General features: G+C 32.7%; 1 protein-coding gene across 1 annotated transcript; it reads right to left on the reverse strand.

Annotated features, from left to right (window-relative positions):
* Positions 1-4,677: 4,677 nt before the first annotated feature.
* LOC111894417 (ABC transporter G family member 39) lies at positions 4,678-16,978 on the reverse strand. The gene is made up of 20 exons (XM_023890495.3): positions 16,702-16,978; positions 15,730-15,850; positions 15,546-15,634; positions 15,377-15,461; positions 14,998-15,288; positions 14,464-14,554; positions 12,266-13,166; positions 11,269-11,429; positions 11,078-11,181; positions 9,351-9,516; positions 9,183-9,254; positions 8,969-9,099; positions 7,861-8,193; positions 6,665-6,955; positions 6,476-6,559; positions 6,259-6,392; positions 5,936-6,163; positions 5,585-5,756; positions 5,209-5,463; positions 4,678-5,122 (listed from the first exon to the last, which is right to left on the reverse strand). Exons 1-20 carry the CDS (start codon positions 16,845-16,847, stop codon positions 4,853-4,855), a joined length of 4,125 nt encoding a protein of 1,374 aa, XP_023746263.1. The 5' UTR covers positions 16,848-16,978; the 3' UTR covers positions 4,678-4,852.
* Positions 16,979-20,256: the final 3,278 nt, after the last annotated feature.

Genomic DNA, 20,256 nt, shown 5'->3' on the forward strand with positions numbered 1-20,256 from the left:
CCTAAAGCCCATCCAAATTTGCTAGTCCATATACTTGTTATTAGATAGCCCAACAAGAATCCAAACATCTAAGCCCAAGAGAAAGGCCCAACTCAAAACCCAACACAATTAGGGTTTTCACATAAAATGACGATTAGGGTTAATTAAAAACACTTAACCCATTAAGGACTTAATCCATTAAGTCCATCATTCTACTAGGTCAATCATACGGTGTGGACGGGCGTAATTCATAATTCCATTCCAATGGTCCAAACCGTGGGTCCCGACAACTCCAAAACTAACATATCCAAAATTAGGGCTTTCTAAACCCTAATTAGGGTTTCCATCCCAATCGTGTGCCAATTAGTCCAATGGTTAAAATTTTAGGTTAATTAATGTTAATTAAGTTAGGCACCACCCACTACCACCTCGGGTAGCGATGGTCAACGGCGACTCATGGCGGCAGCCACCACCACCTGGTGGTGGTGGTGGTTATGATCCTAGACCAAAGCACATCAAAAACATCCCAAATAACAGTCCAATCACTCACAAGTGCACACAACCACCCAAGGTGGCGGCAGAATAGTGGCATGAGGTGGCAGCCACCACCTCATGGTGGTGGTGATGAGTTTCCTTGATTATTTCGACCACATAATATGATTATACAACATAATATCCAAAAGAAACAGACACACAATGAGACACACGCACACACACAACCACCCTCATGGCGGCAGGCGGTGGTCGGAGTCGATAGCCACCACCTCACGGAGGTGGTGATGTCTTCTCTTGTGAGGTTCGACCAAGCACAATACACCCACGACATGCACATTAGCAGCAGAAACATACACACACACACACACATCTTGCTCGGAATATGAACAAATCACCCGCCTGGTGGCATACGACGACGACAGCGACTCGGAATGGCGGGCAACAACAACGCTAACGTCGGTGGCGGGAACGCTTGGCGGCACCGGTGGTGCGACTGATGACGGGAAAGAAGAGGAAGAAGGAGTGATTACGGAGGGGAGGTGGTGGTTATCCGTCACCGAAAATAACTACAAATGGCCAAGCTAGCTCGATCTTTCACTGCCCACCGGATGGACGTCGACTTTGCCGTCCTTGGTTTCGCCGACAACAAAACAACGACACTCGACTGGTGGTTCCCGACTCCGACAGCGATGGCGGCGACTGGAGGGATGGAGGCATAAGGTGGCGGCTCGGAATGGCGGGCAACAACAGCGCTAACGTCGGTGGCGGGAACGCTTGGCGGCACCGGTGGTGCGACTGATGACGGGACAGAAGAGGAAGAAGGAGTGACTACGGAGGGGAGGTGGTGGTTATCCGTCACCGGAAATAACTGCAAATGGCCAAGCTAGCTCGATCTTTCACTGCTCACCGGATGGACGTCGGCTTCGCCGTCCTTGGTTTCGCGTACAACAAAAAAACGACACTCGACTGGTGGTTCCCAACTCCGACAACGATGGTGGCGGCTGGAGGGATGGAGGCATAAGGTGGCGGATGAGATGAGGTTACCATTAGGGTTAGGGTTTATTACTTTAGATGAGATGAGGTTACCATTAGGGTTAGGGTTTATTACTTTAAATCTTAGTTCATAATTACACTTCCAGCCTCTCCCTCCAAATTCTTTTTAACTTAAATCCATTATTTACCAAATAACCCACATCTTTAATAATTCATTACAATTCAAGTCCCAGAAGTTACCCATTAACCCTCAATATTCCAAAATCCTTTCAATTTAAGTCCAATAATTACCAGACACCCCCTGACTTCTGAAAATCTTTACAGAACCAATTCGAAACTTACACTTTGAACCCCAAAAATCCAATTTATATCATTTAACTCCCCAAAACCAACACACTGCTAAATATTAAGGATTTAGGGTTACAATAAAATAATACGATTTACACTTTAGGGTTAAGAGTTTATTATTTATTTACTTATTTAATTAAATTTCAAACAGAATGTTACAAATATAGGTGAACTTCTTAACAACACGGAAGCACTAGTAGGCCCTTGTGCTACCAGAAAGCAGAAAATTAAGAACAAGCAAAGTTCAATCCATGAAAGCTAAATTAGAATTTTGTCACACCCCTGAACCAGACGGCGGAAACGTCCGAGGGCTCGCGTGACTTAAATTGAAATATCATCACAATGAGTATATATGAAACATAACATATTCATCACCAAACATTACATAGTACAATTGGCATTGTTTACATCAGGTACATCGTTTACATTACATGATCCCAAAATATAAAGCGTTTGATGATTAGCAACTACAAAAGAAACTTTCAACACACTGGAACTCCCAATAACTCCCTGAGATGCTCCTCATGATGTTCTCAGGTCTTGGAATATACTAAGATATCATCTATAAACATGATGACCGAGCGGTTAAGCATCGGTCTGCAAAACCCGATTCATCAGGTCTATAAATACTGCTGGCGCGTTGGTGAGCCCAAACGACATCACCACGAACTCGTAATGTCCATAACAAGTCTGAAATACGGTCTTCTCCACGTCCTCCTCTCTGAACCTGACCTGATGATACCCAAATCTCAAGTCTATGTTGGAAAACCAAGAGGCACCCTGTAACTGATCAAAGAGATCATCTATCATTAGGAGTGGATAACGATTCTTCACCATCAACTTGTTCAACTCCCTGTAATCAATGCACATTCGATGCAAACCATCCTTCTTCCCAATGAAGAGAATTGGTGCTCCCCATGGGGAACTGCTCGATCGAATGAACTGCTTGCCTAGCAGTTCCTGCAGCTGTGATGATAGCTCCTGCATCTCGGGTGGCACAAATCGGTACGATGCCTTGACGATAGGGGCCGCTCCTGGCACTAGGTTGATCCGAAACTTGACCTGTCACTCCGGAGGTATCCCTAGTAACTCCTCTGGGAACACGTCAGCAAACTCTCTGACCACTAGAACATCTAAAACTGGAATCTGATCCTTAACCCGCATATCCACCACTAGATAATTCGCATACCCATGCTGAATATACTGTCGAGCCCTGGCAGCTGAACAAAACCCTGATCCCACTCTGGTGCCCTCGCTATATACAATCAGTTCTCCCCCACCTGGGGTTCGAACTAATACCCGCTGACCCTCGCAATCGATCATGTCAACGAATCGACTAAGCCAGTCCATCCCCACAATCACACACACATCCCTCATGGGAATCAGAATCAAGTCTATCGGGAAGGAAACACCGAAGATCTCCAACTCACATCCTCAGTAGACCGAAGAAGCAGAAATCTCGTGTTCGTTGGCGATAGAGACTCGAAATGGACACTCTAGCTCTCCTACTAGCACACTGAACTCCCTACTAAATATCTGAGATACGAATGACTGACTCGCCCCCGAGTCAAATAAAACCAATGCAGGTAAGGAGTTCACTAAAAACGTACCTAATCACATGTACAACGGATAAGCATAAAACATAAATAATAAATGAGATAGAGGATAGAGGATAGAAACATATCAACAAACATATCCGGTGTTGCCCTGGCCTCCTCGGTTGTAAGCTGGAAAGCGCGTCCCTGAGCCCTCAGGGGCTCTGCTCTACCCTGCCTCCCATCGGTAATCCTCAGAGTAGCTAGCACGAGAGCCAACGTCGTTGTGACAGTAAGTAATGGACAATTGGTCTTCAAGTGGCCAACCTAATCACAGTGATAACACAATCTCATACTCGGAATTGAGGTGGGCTGGCGACAATCCTTCGTATAATGCCCGTCCTTGCCACACCGGGGATGGACAACAAGTTAGGGTAGAGAGAGGGAGAGTGACGGATGAGAAAGAGATCAATTCAGAAATTACCCTGAAAGCACCAAATCAGTCATCAATTGTTAAACATAAACCACTTTCAAGTAAATAGAGATGTAGAGAAAGAGAGAGAGATTCAAGAAACAGAAGGCAGTGATGGAAGTAGCTCAATGTTCAAGATCGAGAGAGAGAGATAGAAAGAGAGAGAGAGAGAGAGAGAGAGAAAGAGAGGCGAGACAGACCACTGCATCTTTTGTGGGGGAAGTCGGTAGCCGTGGACCTTCGGTGGGAGACGTTGGTGGAGACGATGAGAATTGGTTTGATGGCGGGTGTGTTTAGGAGATTAGGGTAAGATCCGTGTAGTGTGTAGTGTAATACATATATGATCCGTGTAGTGTAATATGTATAAGATTGGTTATATGCTTAATATTATTGTACATGAGGTTATATATGTTGTACCTCTTAATTTTCAAGAAATGGGCAATATCCTTAATAATATATATATATATATATATATATATATATATATATATATATATATATATATATATATATATATATATATATATATATATATATATGGTTATTAGTTTATCGGTTACCATAACAAACAAAGTTCATGAAAAAATGGTTAGATTAGCTTATGTAGTATGAGAATGCAATAAACTAATAAGGGTAAATTGGTTTGTAAGTCACTAGTCATGAAAAATGAAAACAAATTCTATGATCCATATGTTTTTTAAGGTTAAAACAATAATAAAAAGATAAATTAGTTTCCAAGTATAATAAAGACTTTCAAACAAAGTTAGAAGTAAACAAACTATCAAAAACGGCTTATTTAAATCAATAAACACCTTCATATTATTGCATAAAGGAGGCGTCTTCTCTAAGCACAACTAAGCATTCAATTCTCATTTTATGATTACAATAAAATGAAAAAAAAAAATCATGTTTGTTTGTCACATACTCACATACGAATAGAACGAAGCATTACTTAGATTCTATCAAACAAACTTCCTTCTTTAATTTCTACAAAAGTTGAAGAGATTTCTATAGAAACAAGTCCTGAAGATCACCGTTGTTGAAAATTAAGATACTTGATGCCACAAACAAATATGAAGAAAAACAAAAGGATCCAAACAATATGAGCTGCAGCCACAACAGGAAGAAAGCCATATTCGTATCCAAACGCCTCTTTAATGAAACCCTTTAGGGTTATATTGGAAACACCAGGAACCTCAAAACTATGATTTTGTTCACCAACTTGGCTTGTTAGAAGGCCATACATTGTCCAACTCAAAGGTGTTAACCAATAACACCATCTACTCCATATTGGTATTTGCTGCATGTTTGTTAGTTACTTAGTTTATATTATTAATATAAAGTGGTTGATTAACAAAAAGAAACATAAATGTGCTTAATATATACCGGTTTAGGAATAATGAAGCCTGAAAACAAGTTCCAAAGGCAAAGGAAGAAGTAGATCAAAACAGCTGAAATTTGTGGACTTGGTGTCAATGACATGGTCATCATACCAAACATGGTGAAATATATGTCACTCATCAACATATAAAAGAAGAACCATAAAAATTTTGAAGTTGTCCACTTGAATCCAATCAAAGGGTATAAAAGGAAGACGTAAATTATAGTTTGAATTGTAATGTAGATCGACTCTATAGCCACCTGAAAAAAAAATATCAAGATTCTAGTTAGCATACTTGTACTTGCATTTTCACAAGTTTGGAAAGAATCAAATTAAAGGGTATTTTAGACATTTTACAAATCTCATTGATCTTATGTTTACCTGAGAAAGAGCATATGGTAAAGATGAATACATCCCTGCAGCCCTTTCACGATAAAAAACCGTTCTTTCAACAGCAACAATTGGTTGCACTGCATTTTGATTTATTGCTCCAAGAAAAACAACAGCAGCATACAAAGCTCCCAACATGTTTAACAAATCTTGTTGCTTTTCCCTAAATCCATTAAAATCACCATTAACATTAAATGCATTAATTCAACTCCTTTAATACAAGTTATATATTCTAAGACGCTACAAATAAAACCCAAAAGCCAAAACGTAACAAGGTTGTAACAAATATTATAAGACGCTACAAATTCAACAATATTTTGATATAGATAAAAAAAAACTCACATCTTTTTGCCTTTGTTCAAGAAAACAGCACCAAATATAGCAGCAATGAAGATAGTGGTGACAAATCGAGTGACATTATATTGTGGATTTCTCCAATAAGACAAATGTTGTTTCCAAAAACAAGCTTTGCATTGTACAAGAAAAGGTTGAGCATACTCGGTGTGAAAAAAAAGGTCCTTGGAACCACTTAAAGGTGTACTTAGCTCTTTGATAAGTTCTTGATTTCGCCTACAAAAAACATATAAATATTCTAGTAACATGTTAAAAGACCAAAATACCCCCCAACACATATATGAAACAAATATATAAACCTATTAACTTACTGATAAAGAGAGGAATTAAAATATATTTCCGCATAGTCAACATCAAGTTGACTCTCAATTCCCAAAGAGGTCACCTCCAATACCCACGTGGCAGGATTATAACCATCCTTAATCTTAGGCACTCCTGAAATAGACTATACCAAAAAAAAAAGACAAATATAAATAAATAAATAAATATTATTTCACCCCTCAAACAATATTCAAAAACAAAACTCACTTCAAAATACTCGACTAACTTATGCGAATTTTTCCCTAAAGGTCCCGCATAAATAATTTGTCCTCCCATCTTCATCAAAATCAACTGCAACACAAAAAGAACCAACAATTAATCAATTATACCTAAATTCATGTCGTGATTCATGAAAAGAAAGGTTTAATTAAAAGTTTTTGGATACAAATAACAAACCTCATCAAAAGATTCGAATATGTCTATACTTGGTTGATGAATTGTGCATACGACTGTTCTTCCTGTGTCGACTGTGTTTCTTACAGTGCGCATAACAATGGCAGCAGCTCTAGCATCAAGACCAGATGTTGGTTCATCTAAAAATATTATTGACGGATTTGCCACTAGCTCTACTGCTATCGTGAGCCTCTTTCTTTGTTCGATTGAGAGTCCATCTACTCCAGGAAGCCCAACTATTGCATCGCGTATTGGATTAAGCTCCATCAGTTCGATCAATTCGTCTACAAACATCTAGTGTTCAAAATGAACAGTTTAATTTAGAGAATACAAGGGACTAAAAATGTCAAGATGACTGAAATAGGGACTAAAAATGTAGAATAGGTACCGAATTAGTAAATTGATCACAAAAAAAGACCAAAAAAAGGAAGGTCATATCACAAAATGATCACCACCTTTTGCAAATTTATCATTTCGTGAAAAAACATTGTGAAATACTTTTTTAAAGAAATTGCACCATATTTTTTCGCCTAAGTTTGCCTTTTTAGTAATTTTTATAATAAAGAGTATTTTTTGTGAAATTTAAAGAAATTGGCTAGCGAAACAAAGCAAAATTGTTTTTTTTCGGGTACTTATTTCTGCAAAAATGGCATAATTTTTAACTAAATTTATTTTTTTTTGTACTTTTCGTGAAAAATATTATTTTCAGAAAATTAACAAAAAAACACGAAATGGGTAACATAAGTATTTCTTTCGAATGTAAGCAAAATTTGGCTCACCATAATCGGTTAAGGTGTTCCATGGATGACTATTTTATTTTCCAAAATTTAGCTATAAAATTTTCTCATGTTCATTTTTATGTAAATATGTATTAAAAAGTTGTCTTCAAAGCGACTCGAACCCGAATGTTTCACCTAGTTTTGTTAACATTCAAAAAAAAAAAAAAAAAAAAAACAACTTACGTTAGCCAATTTCACATTTTTTTTTAATTTCTTGAAAATGGTATCATCTTCTTGAAAAAAAGACATAACAATTCTCAAACTATAACATCAGAAAAAGCAATCTCACAAATTAGCGAACCTTTTTTCCGCAAAATAGACAGTCATTTTGTGATATTTTCCTTCCCATTTTTGGTAATTTCATTTTTGTGATTAACTGATTAATAGTAATAATAAATAATAATAAAAAATACTAAATACCTTTCGTGTGTTCAAATTTACATCTGAAGATAACCTCAACCAAGCCGAATATAGAAGGGATTCATAAACAGTAACATTTGGCGAATGAATATCATTTTGTTCACAATAACCACTAACACGAGCAAATGTTGTTTGATTTTTTGGATACCCTGAAATAAAAATATTTCCTTCAACACATCCACCTGTCTTTCTTCCCGCCAAAACATCCATTAATGTTGTCTTTCCGGCCCCACTAACCCCCACAAGCGCAGTCAATATCCCGGGCCTAAAAGCACCACTAACATCCCTCAACAATTGAAGTCGTCCACTTTCACCCCCTCTTCCCTTCATTTCCTGTTGTAAAAGGTTTCACTTTATATTTTTGAACATGATTAATCAATCAATGTAACGATATAAGACCCCTCTAACAACATAGAAAGTTATAAAACTTCGTTTGATATATTTAAGGGATAAATGCAAGAAATAGTTGTTTAGTCAATGTGGTCCAAGGGTAAAATGGTCATTTTTTAAAATATATGGTTACTACTGGTAGTTAGATTAAATTGTTGAGGGACTAAAATCGTTATGAAACATCAAAATAAGGACCAAAATTGAAAACGGTTTCCTTTTGGGACCAAAACCACAAAAATGTTAAACTCAGGGACCAAAACTGTAATTTACTCTTTCTTATTATAACATTAAAAGAAAGAGTAAATTACACGAATGGTCCCTATAGTTTGGGGCTATTTGCGCGTTTGGTCCCTAACTTATTTTTTTTAACTCGGGAGGTCTCTACTATTGGTTTTTGTTATACGTTTGATCCCTACTATTTGTTTTTGTTACGCGTTTGGTCCCTGTCTTATCTAAAAATACTATTATTTAAATAGGAAAAATAGTAGGATAGATAAGGTAAGGTGACGTTAGTAGGGTTGGGGGTGTACTTTATTTAAATAAATTAAAAAATCAATAGCAAAATAGTCTTTTTAGGTAAGATAGGAACCAAACGCGTAACAAAAACAAACAGTAGGGACCTTCCGAATAAAAAAAAAATAAGTTAGGAACCAAACGCACAAATTACCCTAAACCATAGGGACCACTCATGTAATTTACTCTAAAGGAAATGACTCACATTAGGCATATCAATGGTGTAGTTGACATGGTTGAAAGCAAGTGAAAGGGGGCGAAATGGTAAAACCATTCCTCTTCTTTCCATTCGATCCCCATTATTCCTTGAAGTACTTCTCAATGTCATCTCAGCATCTAACATGTCACAAGAATATAAAAAATAAAATGAAAAATTCTAGATTGCAATTTATTTATAAAAAAATTATACAGGCCCAAACCTTCATAGAGTTCACTGTTGGAATTCTTGAAATCACTTTCGTCTCTGATAACAGTTTTAATATCACCAAGAGCTGAAATCATTTTTTGAAAAGAGAAACATGAATTTTAGAGATTAAATTCCAATTTTAAAAATTAGAAAAAAGATGTAAGAGTTGGGTGACACGTACGATTTAAGAAAGTTAGTGCTATGATAAATAATATGTTGAAGAGGATTGAGAAGCCAATGAGTACTCCAATAGAAATAATGAACCAATAATCTTTGGTGAAAAAACTTCTTGATTTAAGAAGAGCTTCTCCAATGGTTGATGCATTAATTCTTGGGTCTATATTGGGCTGCACTAAGAAAAATATGAGAGATGAATAAATTGCAATAATTTATAGAAAAGCTTCTTAAGGGACGTTTTGTTCTAAAACGGAATTGGAATTCAAGATTCCATTCCATCATACGGAATTGGAATCCATGATAGTTCACCGTTCCTTTGAGTTTGGAAGGAATTCAAATCCATTTCTTTTCTTCCCTATTAAATATATTATAGAATAGCAAGTTATATCAATATAAAAATAATTTAAAATATTAATATATTAACAAGTAATTAGATTTACGATATAGATGGAAAAATAATTTAAATTTATATAATGATATGCACATATAAAATATGATCAACCTTACTTAAATATACAGAAAATTACAAATTTGGTCTCTATGACATACTTTTTTTTTTTTGCCTAAGGGCAATATTGTCATTTTGAAAATCTAACATTTGAGTAATTAGGTATAACTATGAAACCTTGTAATAAGGACTAGTATTACAAAAAGAGACCTTTTGAAACCAAAATAAAGAAAGTGCTAAAGTCAGGGACCAAAATTGTAATTTACTTAATTTTAACCATATATCTTTAGTTTCTTACAATAAATTAAAGAGAAAATTAAAAATACACTTAATTGCTTAATCACTTTGTGGAAAATAACCAAAGCAAACTCAAATTACAAAAATTACCATCAAAATCGCAATTCCATCTGCGATTTTACTTGTCTATTTGCGAACGTACAAGTCGGTAAAGCACGTCGGTGCTTTAACGACTTGTATGTTCACAGATGGACTCGGTCCATCTGTGATTTTGCGTCCATTTGTGATTTTCCGTTTTTCAGGGGTATAAAAACGTAATTTTTTTTCTTTCATTTTTCGAACTTTTTGTTGGAAAACTTTCTCTCTAGAGCCACTATGGATGATTTCATTTTTCAAACATTTTCAAACTTTTTGTGGTAGAATTCATTTTATTAGAAAAGTTTTAAACAAATTTTCCGAAGAAATAATAACTAAAATGATAATTTTTTGCAAAACTTTATATATAATAAGGTTGTTTCATAGTCGAACCATATTAATTTCGTAGTTAAAAAAATAAAAAAAATAAAAAAAAATAAAACCGCAAAATCGTAGGTGGAATGAGAGGAAATCGTAGATGAACTTATGCGGAAAAATAAAAATAAAAAAACTAAAAAAAAAAAACACCTGCAACGAACAAGATGGCTTAGAAAAATCACAGATGAGCTTAATCCATCTGCAACTTTAGTGACTAAAAATGTAATTTGGGTTTCTTTTAGCTATTTTCCACAAAAAGTAATTAACATATTTGGTTAAATTTGCAATTTTCTCTAAATAAAAACTGTTTAATTAAAACTAAAGAAAATATATTATGACTGCTTTTGTTCCTTCAAAAAAACATTCTACGAGCCAAACGACGTCTTATATTCTTGTTCCTTCAAAAAACATTCTACGAACCAAACGACGTCTTATATTCCAACAAAAATATCTATAATCATGAAAATATACATTTTAATTTGTAATTTACTTGATTATTTAAAAAAAATTAAAAAAACAAAAAAAATACTTACAGCACTCCATCTCTTATCAAGAAACTCATTTATAACCAAAGCAGTTTGTGCATACATCATAGGAGAAGCATAAAATCCCCACGACATCCATGGCTCTGTATCATCTGAAATTATAACAAATAAAAAAAAAAACATTTCAGATTTTATGTTCATAATATTAAGAAAAAAAAAAACTAAAAAAGAAAGCTTACCCTTGGCCACTACAAATCCTCCAAGGACTAAAATCAGCAATAAAACAAAAGCACCCAAAGTGTTTGCAAGAACATCTGTTCTTGCAACTGCAGCAATTAACCGAAAAAGGGAAAGAGCCATTTGATGTATGGAAAAGAAAGTCAACCACTGTTTAAAGAATCTGAAAAAAAAATTAAAATAAATGTTTTTATAAAGAAAGAAACTTTTTAGCAAAAAAAATACTAGTCCTAAGATGAAAATATGATGCTGGAATTGGACATGTTTTTTTTTTTTAAAGAAACTTTTATTTTGTGAAATACAATGTTTTTCTTAAAGAAAGAAATATTTTCACCAAAAAAATATTAAGATGAATTTACAATTCTATAATTGGGTGCATTTTTTAAATTCAGTTCTTTAATAAGAAAAAAATGCATTCCTCTATTAATAAAAATAAAGTTTTATTGGGAAATATGTATAAAAGTACCATTATTTTAGGAAATGTTTTGATAAAGTTTTAATTTTTTTTGGTAAAAAAGTCATGATATTTAATTTTACACAATAATATGTTAGTTACTGTTAAAATAAAAATAATGATTTTTTTTTCGTTAATTTTGACATAATATTAAATAATAGAGATTTTTGATTTTTTCTGTTCAATTTTTTTTTTTTAGAATTGTATCAAAAAATTTCCCAAAATAATGAAATTTTTTTTTGCGTATTTCTTAATTTTATTTGGTGAAATACTTTCTTCATATTTTTAGGTGTATGTTCCAAGTACAATGCCTCTCAATACGATAACAACTTAAAATACGATGCTTTTTTAAAGAAAGAAACGTTTTTATTTTATGAAATACTTAACTTGCCCAAAAAAATTACAAGTCCTGTTAATTCGGATAATTTTTTTAAACTACAATGGCTATTTTAAATTTAAAAAACATATAAAAAAAGGGTATCATGAGTGACATAATAAAAGTTAACTCAAAATTTAAAATATACGAAATAAAATTAATGATTTACCTAGTGGCATCGGGTGCATATCCAATAGTATAATACGTTAAAACCACCCAAATTCCAGATTCCATAAAAGATAATGGAATTTTAAGTACCCAAATAGGAATAGCAAAAGCCCATGCAGGATACAACAAAGAATCCCGATGTTTATAAAAAACCGGAAGCCTTATAACTATTAAAACAAGCTCAGCCATTCCATTAAACATCACCATTAAAAGCCCAAAAAAAAGCGACCCAAAAAACTTCCCTCCATTTTCCAAATTCCCCACTTTCATTTCACTTCTAAAAAAAACACTCATTCCCACTAACGACATAAAAGTCAACTGAAAAGTCTTGAATATATAAAGCAACGAGTTTCTCTTCGTCAACAACCACTCTTTATGAAAACACGCCTTCAAAATCTCAAGATTTGATATTCCGAATTTACCCTTCGCTAACCCATACGCGTGTGATTTCGATTTATCGTACGGAGTGTGGATTTCTGTCTCGCGTTTGTTTCCGATGTGGAAGGATTTGAAAGATTGCGAGAATTCGGAGATAGGGGTAAATCGGTAAATTTGGTTCGGGTTGTAAAAGTATTGTTGTTGGTCTTTTTTTGAAGTTACTTCTTGAAGAAAGTCGGCTATCCCTTTTCTTTCGGGACATTTGAATCCCATTAGTTCGAAAAATTCTAGAACGTTTTGACTTGGACCTTGGTAGACTATTTGACCTTCTGACATCAGGATGATGTCATCGAATAGTTTGTAGGTTTCAGGGTCGGGTTGTAGTAGAGAGATAACCATGGTTAAGTCCATTATATGAACCATTTGTTTTAAGAACTTTATGATGTGGTAAGTTGTGGAACTGTCCAGTCCAGATGATATTTCGTCCATGAAAAATACTCTTGCGGGCCCTACCAGCATCTCTCCTGTTTTCGATTCAAAATTTCAAATTAAAATGTCATAATTTCGTTATTACTTTTTTCGTGGAAATAATTTTTTGATCACCTAAATGTATACTTTTGTTAGTTCATCTTTAATCCGTTACATTATTTTTTGTATTGAAATGATAGAAATGGTGTAATGTTTGGTGCAAATTGTAGTTCTTTTTCAACCAATTACATAGTTTTAACAAAAAGAATATTTTACAGGTAACATTCCTTTTTTTTCTAGGGTCATTAAAAAATTTATATTTTGTATTTTTTCCAGATTAAACTTCTGAAAAAGACCTTGTATTTTTTCCATTTTTTCTGAAAAAAACCCTCTACATTGACTCTTTTTTTTTTCGAAAAAAATACTCAATTTTCTAACTGCTTTCTAAACCCTCACATTGTACGATTTTTTTTTTTGGAATCGGAAAAAATGAAAAAAAAGTACAAGGTCTTTCTCAAACAAAAAAATAAGAAAAAATACAAAATATAAGATCTTTTATGAGATTAACTATTTTTTCTAACTTTCATAGATGTTCAAAAACCATCCTTACATTTATTAGTTATTTTTTTTTTCAATTATTACAAATTCTACCGAGATCTTTCTATTACAATAACTTTATGAAGTATATTATTAGACTATTATAGGCAAAATAGATTATTCGTATATAATTAATTATTGTATTATTAAAAAAAACAATTTTATATGTCAAATATGTTTTTATCTAAATATATATTACGTTTTTAACGATCAATGGGAATTACTTTTTTAATAAGTTTGAAGGACTAATATTATAAATGTTCAAAAATTTTAATATTTAATTGGAAAAAACGCTAATATTTTTTTTTTATTATTGCTATGGCCACAAATTCTCGCAAAATTATCACTCTAGCCCACTTAACGAATTTCATAATTAATTTTTTTGCAAAATCAGTCATAAAAAGTTCAAATTTGGCCCCTGAGGTTTGCAAAAAATTACACCACATGTTTTTTAGGACTGATTTTGTAAAAAAATTAAAAAAAATTAACCATGAAACTCGTTAAATGGATTAGAACGATAATTCTACAAGAAAGTTATGGCCATAACAATAATAAAAAAAATATTAGGACTTTTTCCAATTAGGTTTTAAAAATTTAAGGCTTTTATAATATTAATTTACATAATAACTTGATATCAATTTAATTTGTAATGTTAAATAACAAGTGTAAGAAAATATTACATATATACAATATTATTATACAAATAATAAACTAAAAGTGCATATATTAAAAATTACAAAAACTTGAAAAACATACCAGTAGTAACACGTTTCTTTTCACCACCAGAAATACCTCTTCTCATTTGATCACCAACCATAACATCACAACAACTTTCCAACCCAAGAATCTATTATATAAAAAAAGAGTAAATTACATGAATGGTCCCTATAGTTTGGGGTAATTTATATGTTTGGTTCATAACTTATTTTTTTAATTCGAAAGATCTCTACAGTTTATTTTTGTTGTGCGGTTGGTCTCTATCTTACATAAAAAGACTATTTTACCCTTGATTTTTTGATTTATTTAAATAGATAGGGGAGACAAGGTAAAATAATGTGAGGTGAAAGTGGGGTTGAGGGTGTGTTTATTTAAATAAAGTAAAAAATCAATGACAAAATAGTTTTTTGAGTAAGACAAGGACCAAATACGTAACAAAAACAAACATTAGGATCTTCCAAATTAAAAAAAAAGTTAAGGACGATTCGTGTGATTTACTCTATAAAAAATAAGTAATCCATCATATTATCATAAAATTTATAAACTTTTCACATCGAAGATTCATAAACAAACCTTGAGGATATAATCGGTGATCAAACTGGTTTCTTGACCTGAAACAGCTGTGGCTTTCATGAAAGCATCAAGATCCGGATCTGGTTCGATTCCTGCTTCTTTCTCTTTCTTCAAGATCTCTGTAAGCAAACGCGATCTTTCCCCAATTCCTAAACATCTTCCTGAAAAATCCAATGTCTCTCTCACTGTCATCTCCCCAGTGTGAAGATTATGAGGACTTATATAAGCACAAGTTCTTTGAGGAATAAACTCAAACAGTTGGTGCCCACAATAAGAAACGTTCCCAGATACCTGTTTTCAGATACCAGATACGAAATCTAAGTGATTTGAGTTGAAGTTTTTCGAGATTTGAATGAAGAACACGAAAGAAATGACTTACTTTAAGATCATGATCGAGTTTCCCTGCTAGCGCGAGCAACAATGTGGTTTTTCCTCCACCTGGTGGACCTAAAAGCAGTGTCAACCTGCATCAAATCACGATTACCATGAACACGATGAAAAAGAAAAAGAGGAATCGAAATCTTAACAGAGGAAAGATTAATTTATACCTTGAGGGTTTGATAATGCCGCTAATGGACTGAAGAATTTTGACTTTTCTCTTCTTGGAAGGGACGATCCCAATTAAACCCAGTGCGCTCTAAAGAAGTAAACACCATGAACATAAGATTCAACTCTTTAATTTTCTAGTAGTTTATCGATGAAAAGTTGGGAGAAATCTAAAGAAAATCGTACCTCGATTGAGTTGAAGGTGGTGTTAAAGAGAGAAGGAAGAGCTCTGCGACCTACATAAACATCTCCTTCCACTGATAAATTCTCGAACTTTACTTCAATCTTTGGTGTCTCGATTCCAACCCTGCAACAACCACATCAAAACCCCAACATTCAAAATTCCAATCAATCATCAAATATATTATCTTGAAATTTTTGTTGTTGAAATCATCTGGGCTAAATGCAACAAGTACTTTATTTGTGTAATTGTGTAGCATTTTGCTTCTGTTCTAGGTGTTTTTATTATTTACTCTCTTTATTAAGAGATTGTATTATATTTTGTAGTTTTATCTTGTTCTTATTAATACATTATATATTGTTAAGATATATTTAATTAATTAATAACAAAAAAGTGATAATACAATAAACAAATAAAAAAATACGTAAAAATTGTTTTATTTAACCCGTAATGTATTTATTGCGTTCAACAAAAACATTAAATATATACAATAGCAATCTAAATTGTCATTCTCATTCATGCAAAATAAGGTATACTCTAAAAATGTAATAAAAAAAATACATTACAGTTTGTTTATGAATAACTATATGATAACATATAATAAAAATATAATAAATTGGCATTCTCATTCATGAAACAAAGATAATAATATAATAAACAAAACAAAATAAAAATCACCATTTGTTTTATTTAACTCGTAATTTATTTTTTAGACGGAATGCATCTTTATGAAAAATAACAAAATTACTTTTGTCACTTTATTTTTGTCAAGAGAAACATTTTAATTGGTGTTAAAATACAACAATATTAATAATAATATGAAAATTATAAAGCACGTTGTTGTTTTATATAAAATGGAAAAGTGTTGTATAAAATGAAAAAACGATTAATTATACGTTATTATTATTTGTATTTTACCCAACAAATCAAAAATATCAAAATTAAAGAAGTGGAAAAGATACAATTGTAAGTCTCACCTATCTATCCTTTCCCTTATTCTTTTTAAAAACTTTTCATGATCTTCATCTACAAACTCCAGTACTCTATCAATCAACTCATGTCGTTGCTTACTAATTTGACTCGAATCATCTGTGAAACCACCGATCCCCACCACATGACCCATCGATTTCTCACCAGCTCAGCCCACAGCCGCCACCGGAGCAAGGTGGTGGCCGGAAGTTCTAAATGGTGGATGATGGTATATGATATATGATATATAGATATTGTAAGCTAAGAGAAAGAGAGACGCACAAAACTTATCCCATGTAATTGGTTATATATAATGCAACATTGCATGCATGAGCTGCTGAATCAAAGGAATAGGAAAAGTAAAAGGGTAAAATAGGGAATAAACAGTTAGTTTTCTCTATATTATATATACAAAAGGTAACAGGTCGATTTAACTTGTAAAAAGGAAGTTAGAGTAGAATAAAATAGAAGAAACCAATTGTTGATAGATGAATAAATTTTGGAGTAGATTGATATATATATCATCTTTTTAAAAAAAATCAAACAAAACACGAAAGTATTGGTCAAAAGGAACAAGTTTAAAGAGTAATTCAGTTTTTGAGTATCAATGTTTGGTAACGTGCTAATTGGGTTATGGGTCAAAATTGGTAATATGTTAAATATGATTATAAAATTATATTATTGAAATAGAAAATTATAAATAAAGCCAAATTTCTTAATGACTTTTTAAAGTTTAACTATAAGTTAACCAAATGTCGAAAATAGTCATCAAAATCGCAGGTGAGGCACACTACCATCAATTTCGTCAACCTCATCAATGATTTCACACCATGGCCTACGATTTCGGCTCATATTTGGCTTATATAAGTACGTAGGTATACAAAGTCAAATTGTAGAATTTGAAAAGTTGAATTATGATATCACATGTGACATGAGCCATCTGCGATGTTACAAGTCATCAATGAACATCTTGTATATTGATCACTTAAAACATTGCATATAGCTAATGTCATCTGTGATTTCCTCTCAAGGTTTCAAAGGGTACAAGTTTTCAAGCATAAATTACAAGTAGGACATATAAGAGTTTACTAAATGCATGATATCTAATAAAACACGAACAAAACAAGAAAAAATTAGATAACTTGCAAAATTATTAGAGGAAAAACGTTCTTTATTAGAGAGATTTTTTTTTCAACTTGAAAATGTGAAAATGAAGTTAGATTTATGATTTTAGGGTTTAAATACTATAGGCATATGGACGAAAATGAGCCAAAATCCTAGCCCACATATTGAAGTTGCACGGAGGAAGGTGAGATTATATGTGCATCATATGTGATTTTGATGGTTATTTTTGATATTTGGTTAGGTTTTGGCTAAAACTTATAAAAATCATTAAGAAAATTGATTAAATTTATAATTTTCTCTTAGTGAAATAATTGTCTAAACATTTTTAAATAAAACAAGGTAGGATGTTGTAAGCATTTTAATATACATCAATCGACGTTCCACAAGCTCACATATTGACTAATGCATTTAGTAAACCCTTATATGTCCCGTTTTGAACAAAAAACATCGTTTAATACTACAAGCTTTTAGCATTTAGTTTAAACAAAACGTTCCAAATCTAAAAGCTATCTCACCTAGCGTTTAACAAAACGCTACTAGCTACTAGCTAGTTTTGTCAATCAAACACGCCCAAATTGACTCATTTTTTACCTTTTTTTCTACACCTTTTATGTCGTTAACAACATAATATAATCAAAACCAAAACCGATCGAAACTTTTTCTTCTAGTCAAATAGCTAATAATATTAGTTCATTCGATAAAAAAAAAGTTGGAAGAATATGCATGTGTAATTGATATAACTATAGCATGTGGTTGGGAAATAATAATATATTGATCCCATGTACATTTAAGAAAGACATGAAGTATGTCTCTTAACTATTTCGTTAATCAATAAATGACTCTAACCACTCTTACAACCGACATATGATCATTATTTTCTCATACTGTCCAAATTTGAATATGAGGTGTATGTTGGGGCGGATCTTATATTCAAATTCGATAAAAATGTTAGCAAAGTGAAAACTTCACTATTTATAACAAAATCATAGCAATTCGAAACATTCGGATTAAGCCTAGAAGCAAGAAAGATAGACCCGTCATTGTTAATATAAATTTGTTAAAGTTTTCATGTCACGATGAATGCAAAACTTTATTAGAGATCCCTAAGAAACGAATTTGTTATTTGTGACTAGAACATTTAAGATGAAAAAAAAAAAAAAAAAAAAAAAAAAAAAAAAAAAAAAAAATGCATGAGGAACAAAAGGAGTGGATGACATAAAGTAAAGATAAAATATGTAATAATACTTCTATCATCTTTTTCGATTTATATAATAAAGTAGTTTTGTAGACAAAATATGCATTTACATATCATTCAAGGACCGAAATGTGTACTGTTGTAACCGGTTACCTCATGACATTGATATAGGTTAAATGTTTATGACAAAATTGTAAAAATGATCCATCTAGTATGTATTTTTCAGAAAAAAAAAAATTATGAACCCTTAAAAAAGTTGGATTGGTGGTCATTTTGAACATGTGTTTTATGTGGAAAATGTCACCCGACTTAACACTCGTTAGATTAATTCTTGTTGCATCTCTATTTTTTTGTTGTCTATATTGTTAGGTTGTGGGAGGGTTATGGTGGAAATTTGGATTCCCAATGGATCGCATAAGGTTGTTTTCCGAACTAACATTTCTATCATATGTCTAAGTTAAAAGAAATCCAGTTTAGGATAATTCAAAAAAACACTTACGAATCTAAGTACAGAAACGTAAACCAAATTGTCAGAGAATTCTGAGATCATTTTGAGAAGAGAACTAAGAAGGGCATAATATAGCTCAAGAGAAGAGCCATATTTATACTTGACAATTAGGGTTTACGTTTTGCAAATTAGTTAAGTAAACCATGGATTTAATTGCATAATCAATGATTTCCAAAACTGAAAAGATTTGTCAATCTTACCATAATCACCGACATGTGCTCTTCCCCTTAGACCCCGCAAGGGGGTGCGGCCCCCTTGACTTTTGCCATTTTTTTGTACCGGCTTATCATTCGATCTTATAAATGTGTGCATTCCGCACTCACCAAACATATAATATAAAATACAAATTATAAGCTCTTTAGCTCAAATATTAGTTCCAATTATACAAAATATTTAGTGACACTAAAATCACAACACATATAGATATTGTTGTACCAATTCACAGAAGCATTAAACCATAATTAAGAAGAAATAAACAAAGAATGATCAAAAATTAAATGTTTTTTGAAATGTATGTGTATGTATGCGAGATATGAAGAAAGAATGAAAATCTGGCATACAAAAACTCTCCTGTACCAGTCTAATTCTACTTTGGGTCAAAAGACATTTACTTTTCCAGTTTACATTTTTAACCCTTAGAATTTAACTTTATTTACGAATCGCACCCTAAACTTATTAGTTTTAAGCTACCTTTATCTACAAATATTGAATTTTGTTGTTTTTTATTCATCTTTT

Source organism: Lactuca sativa, chromosome 2 (genome assembly GCF_002870075.4).
Source record: "Lactuca sativa cultivar Salinas chromosome 2, Lsat_Salinas_v11, whole genome shotgun sequence".
Taxonomy (NCBI): Eukaryota; Viridiplantae; Streptophyta; class Magnoliopsida; order Asterales; family Asteraceae; genus Lactuca; species Lactuca sativa.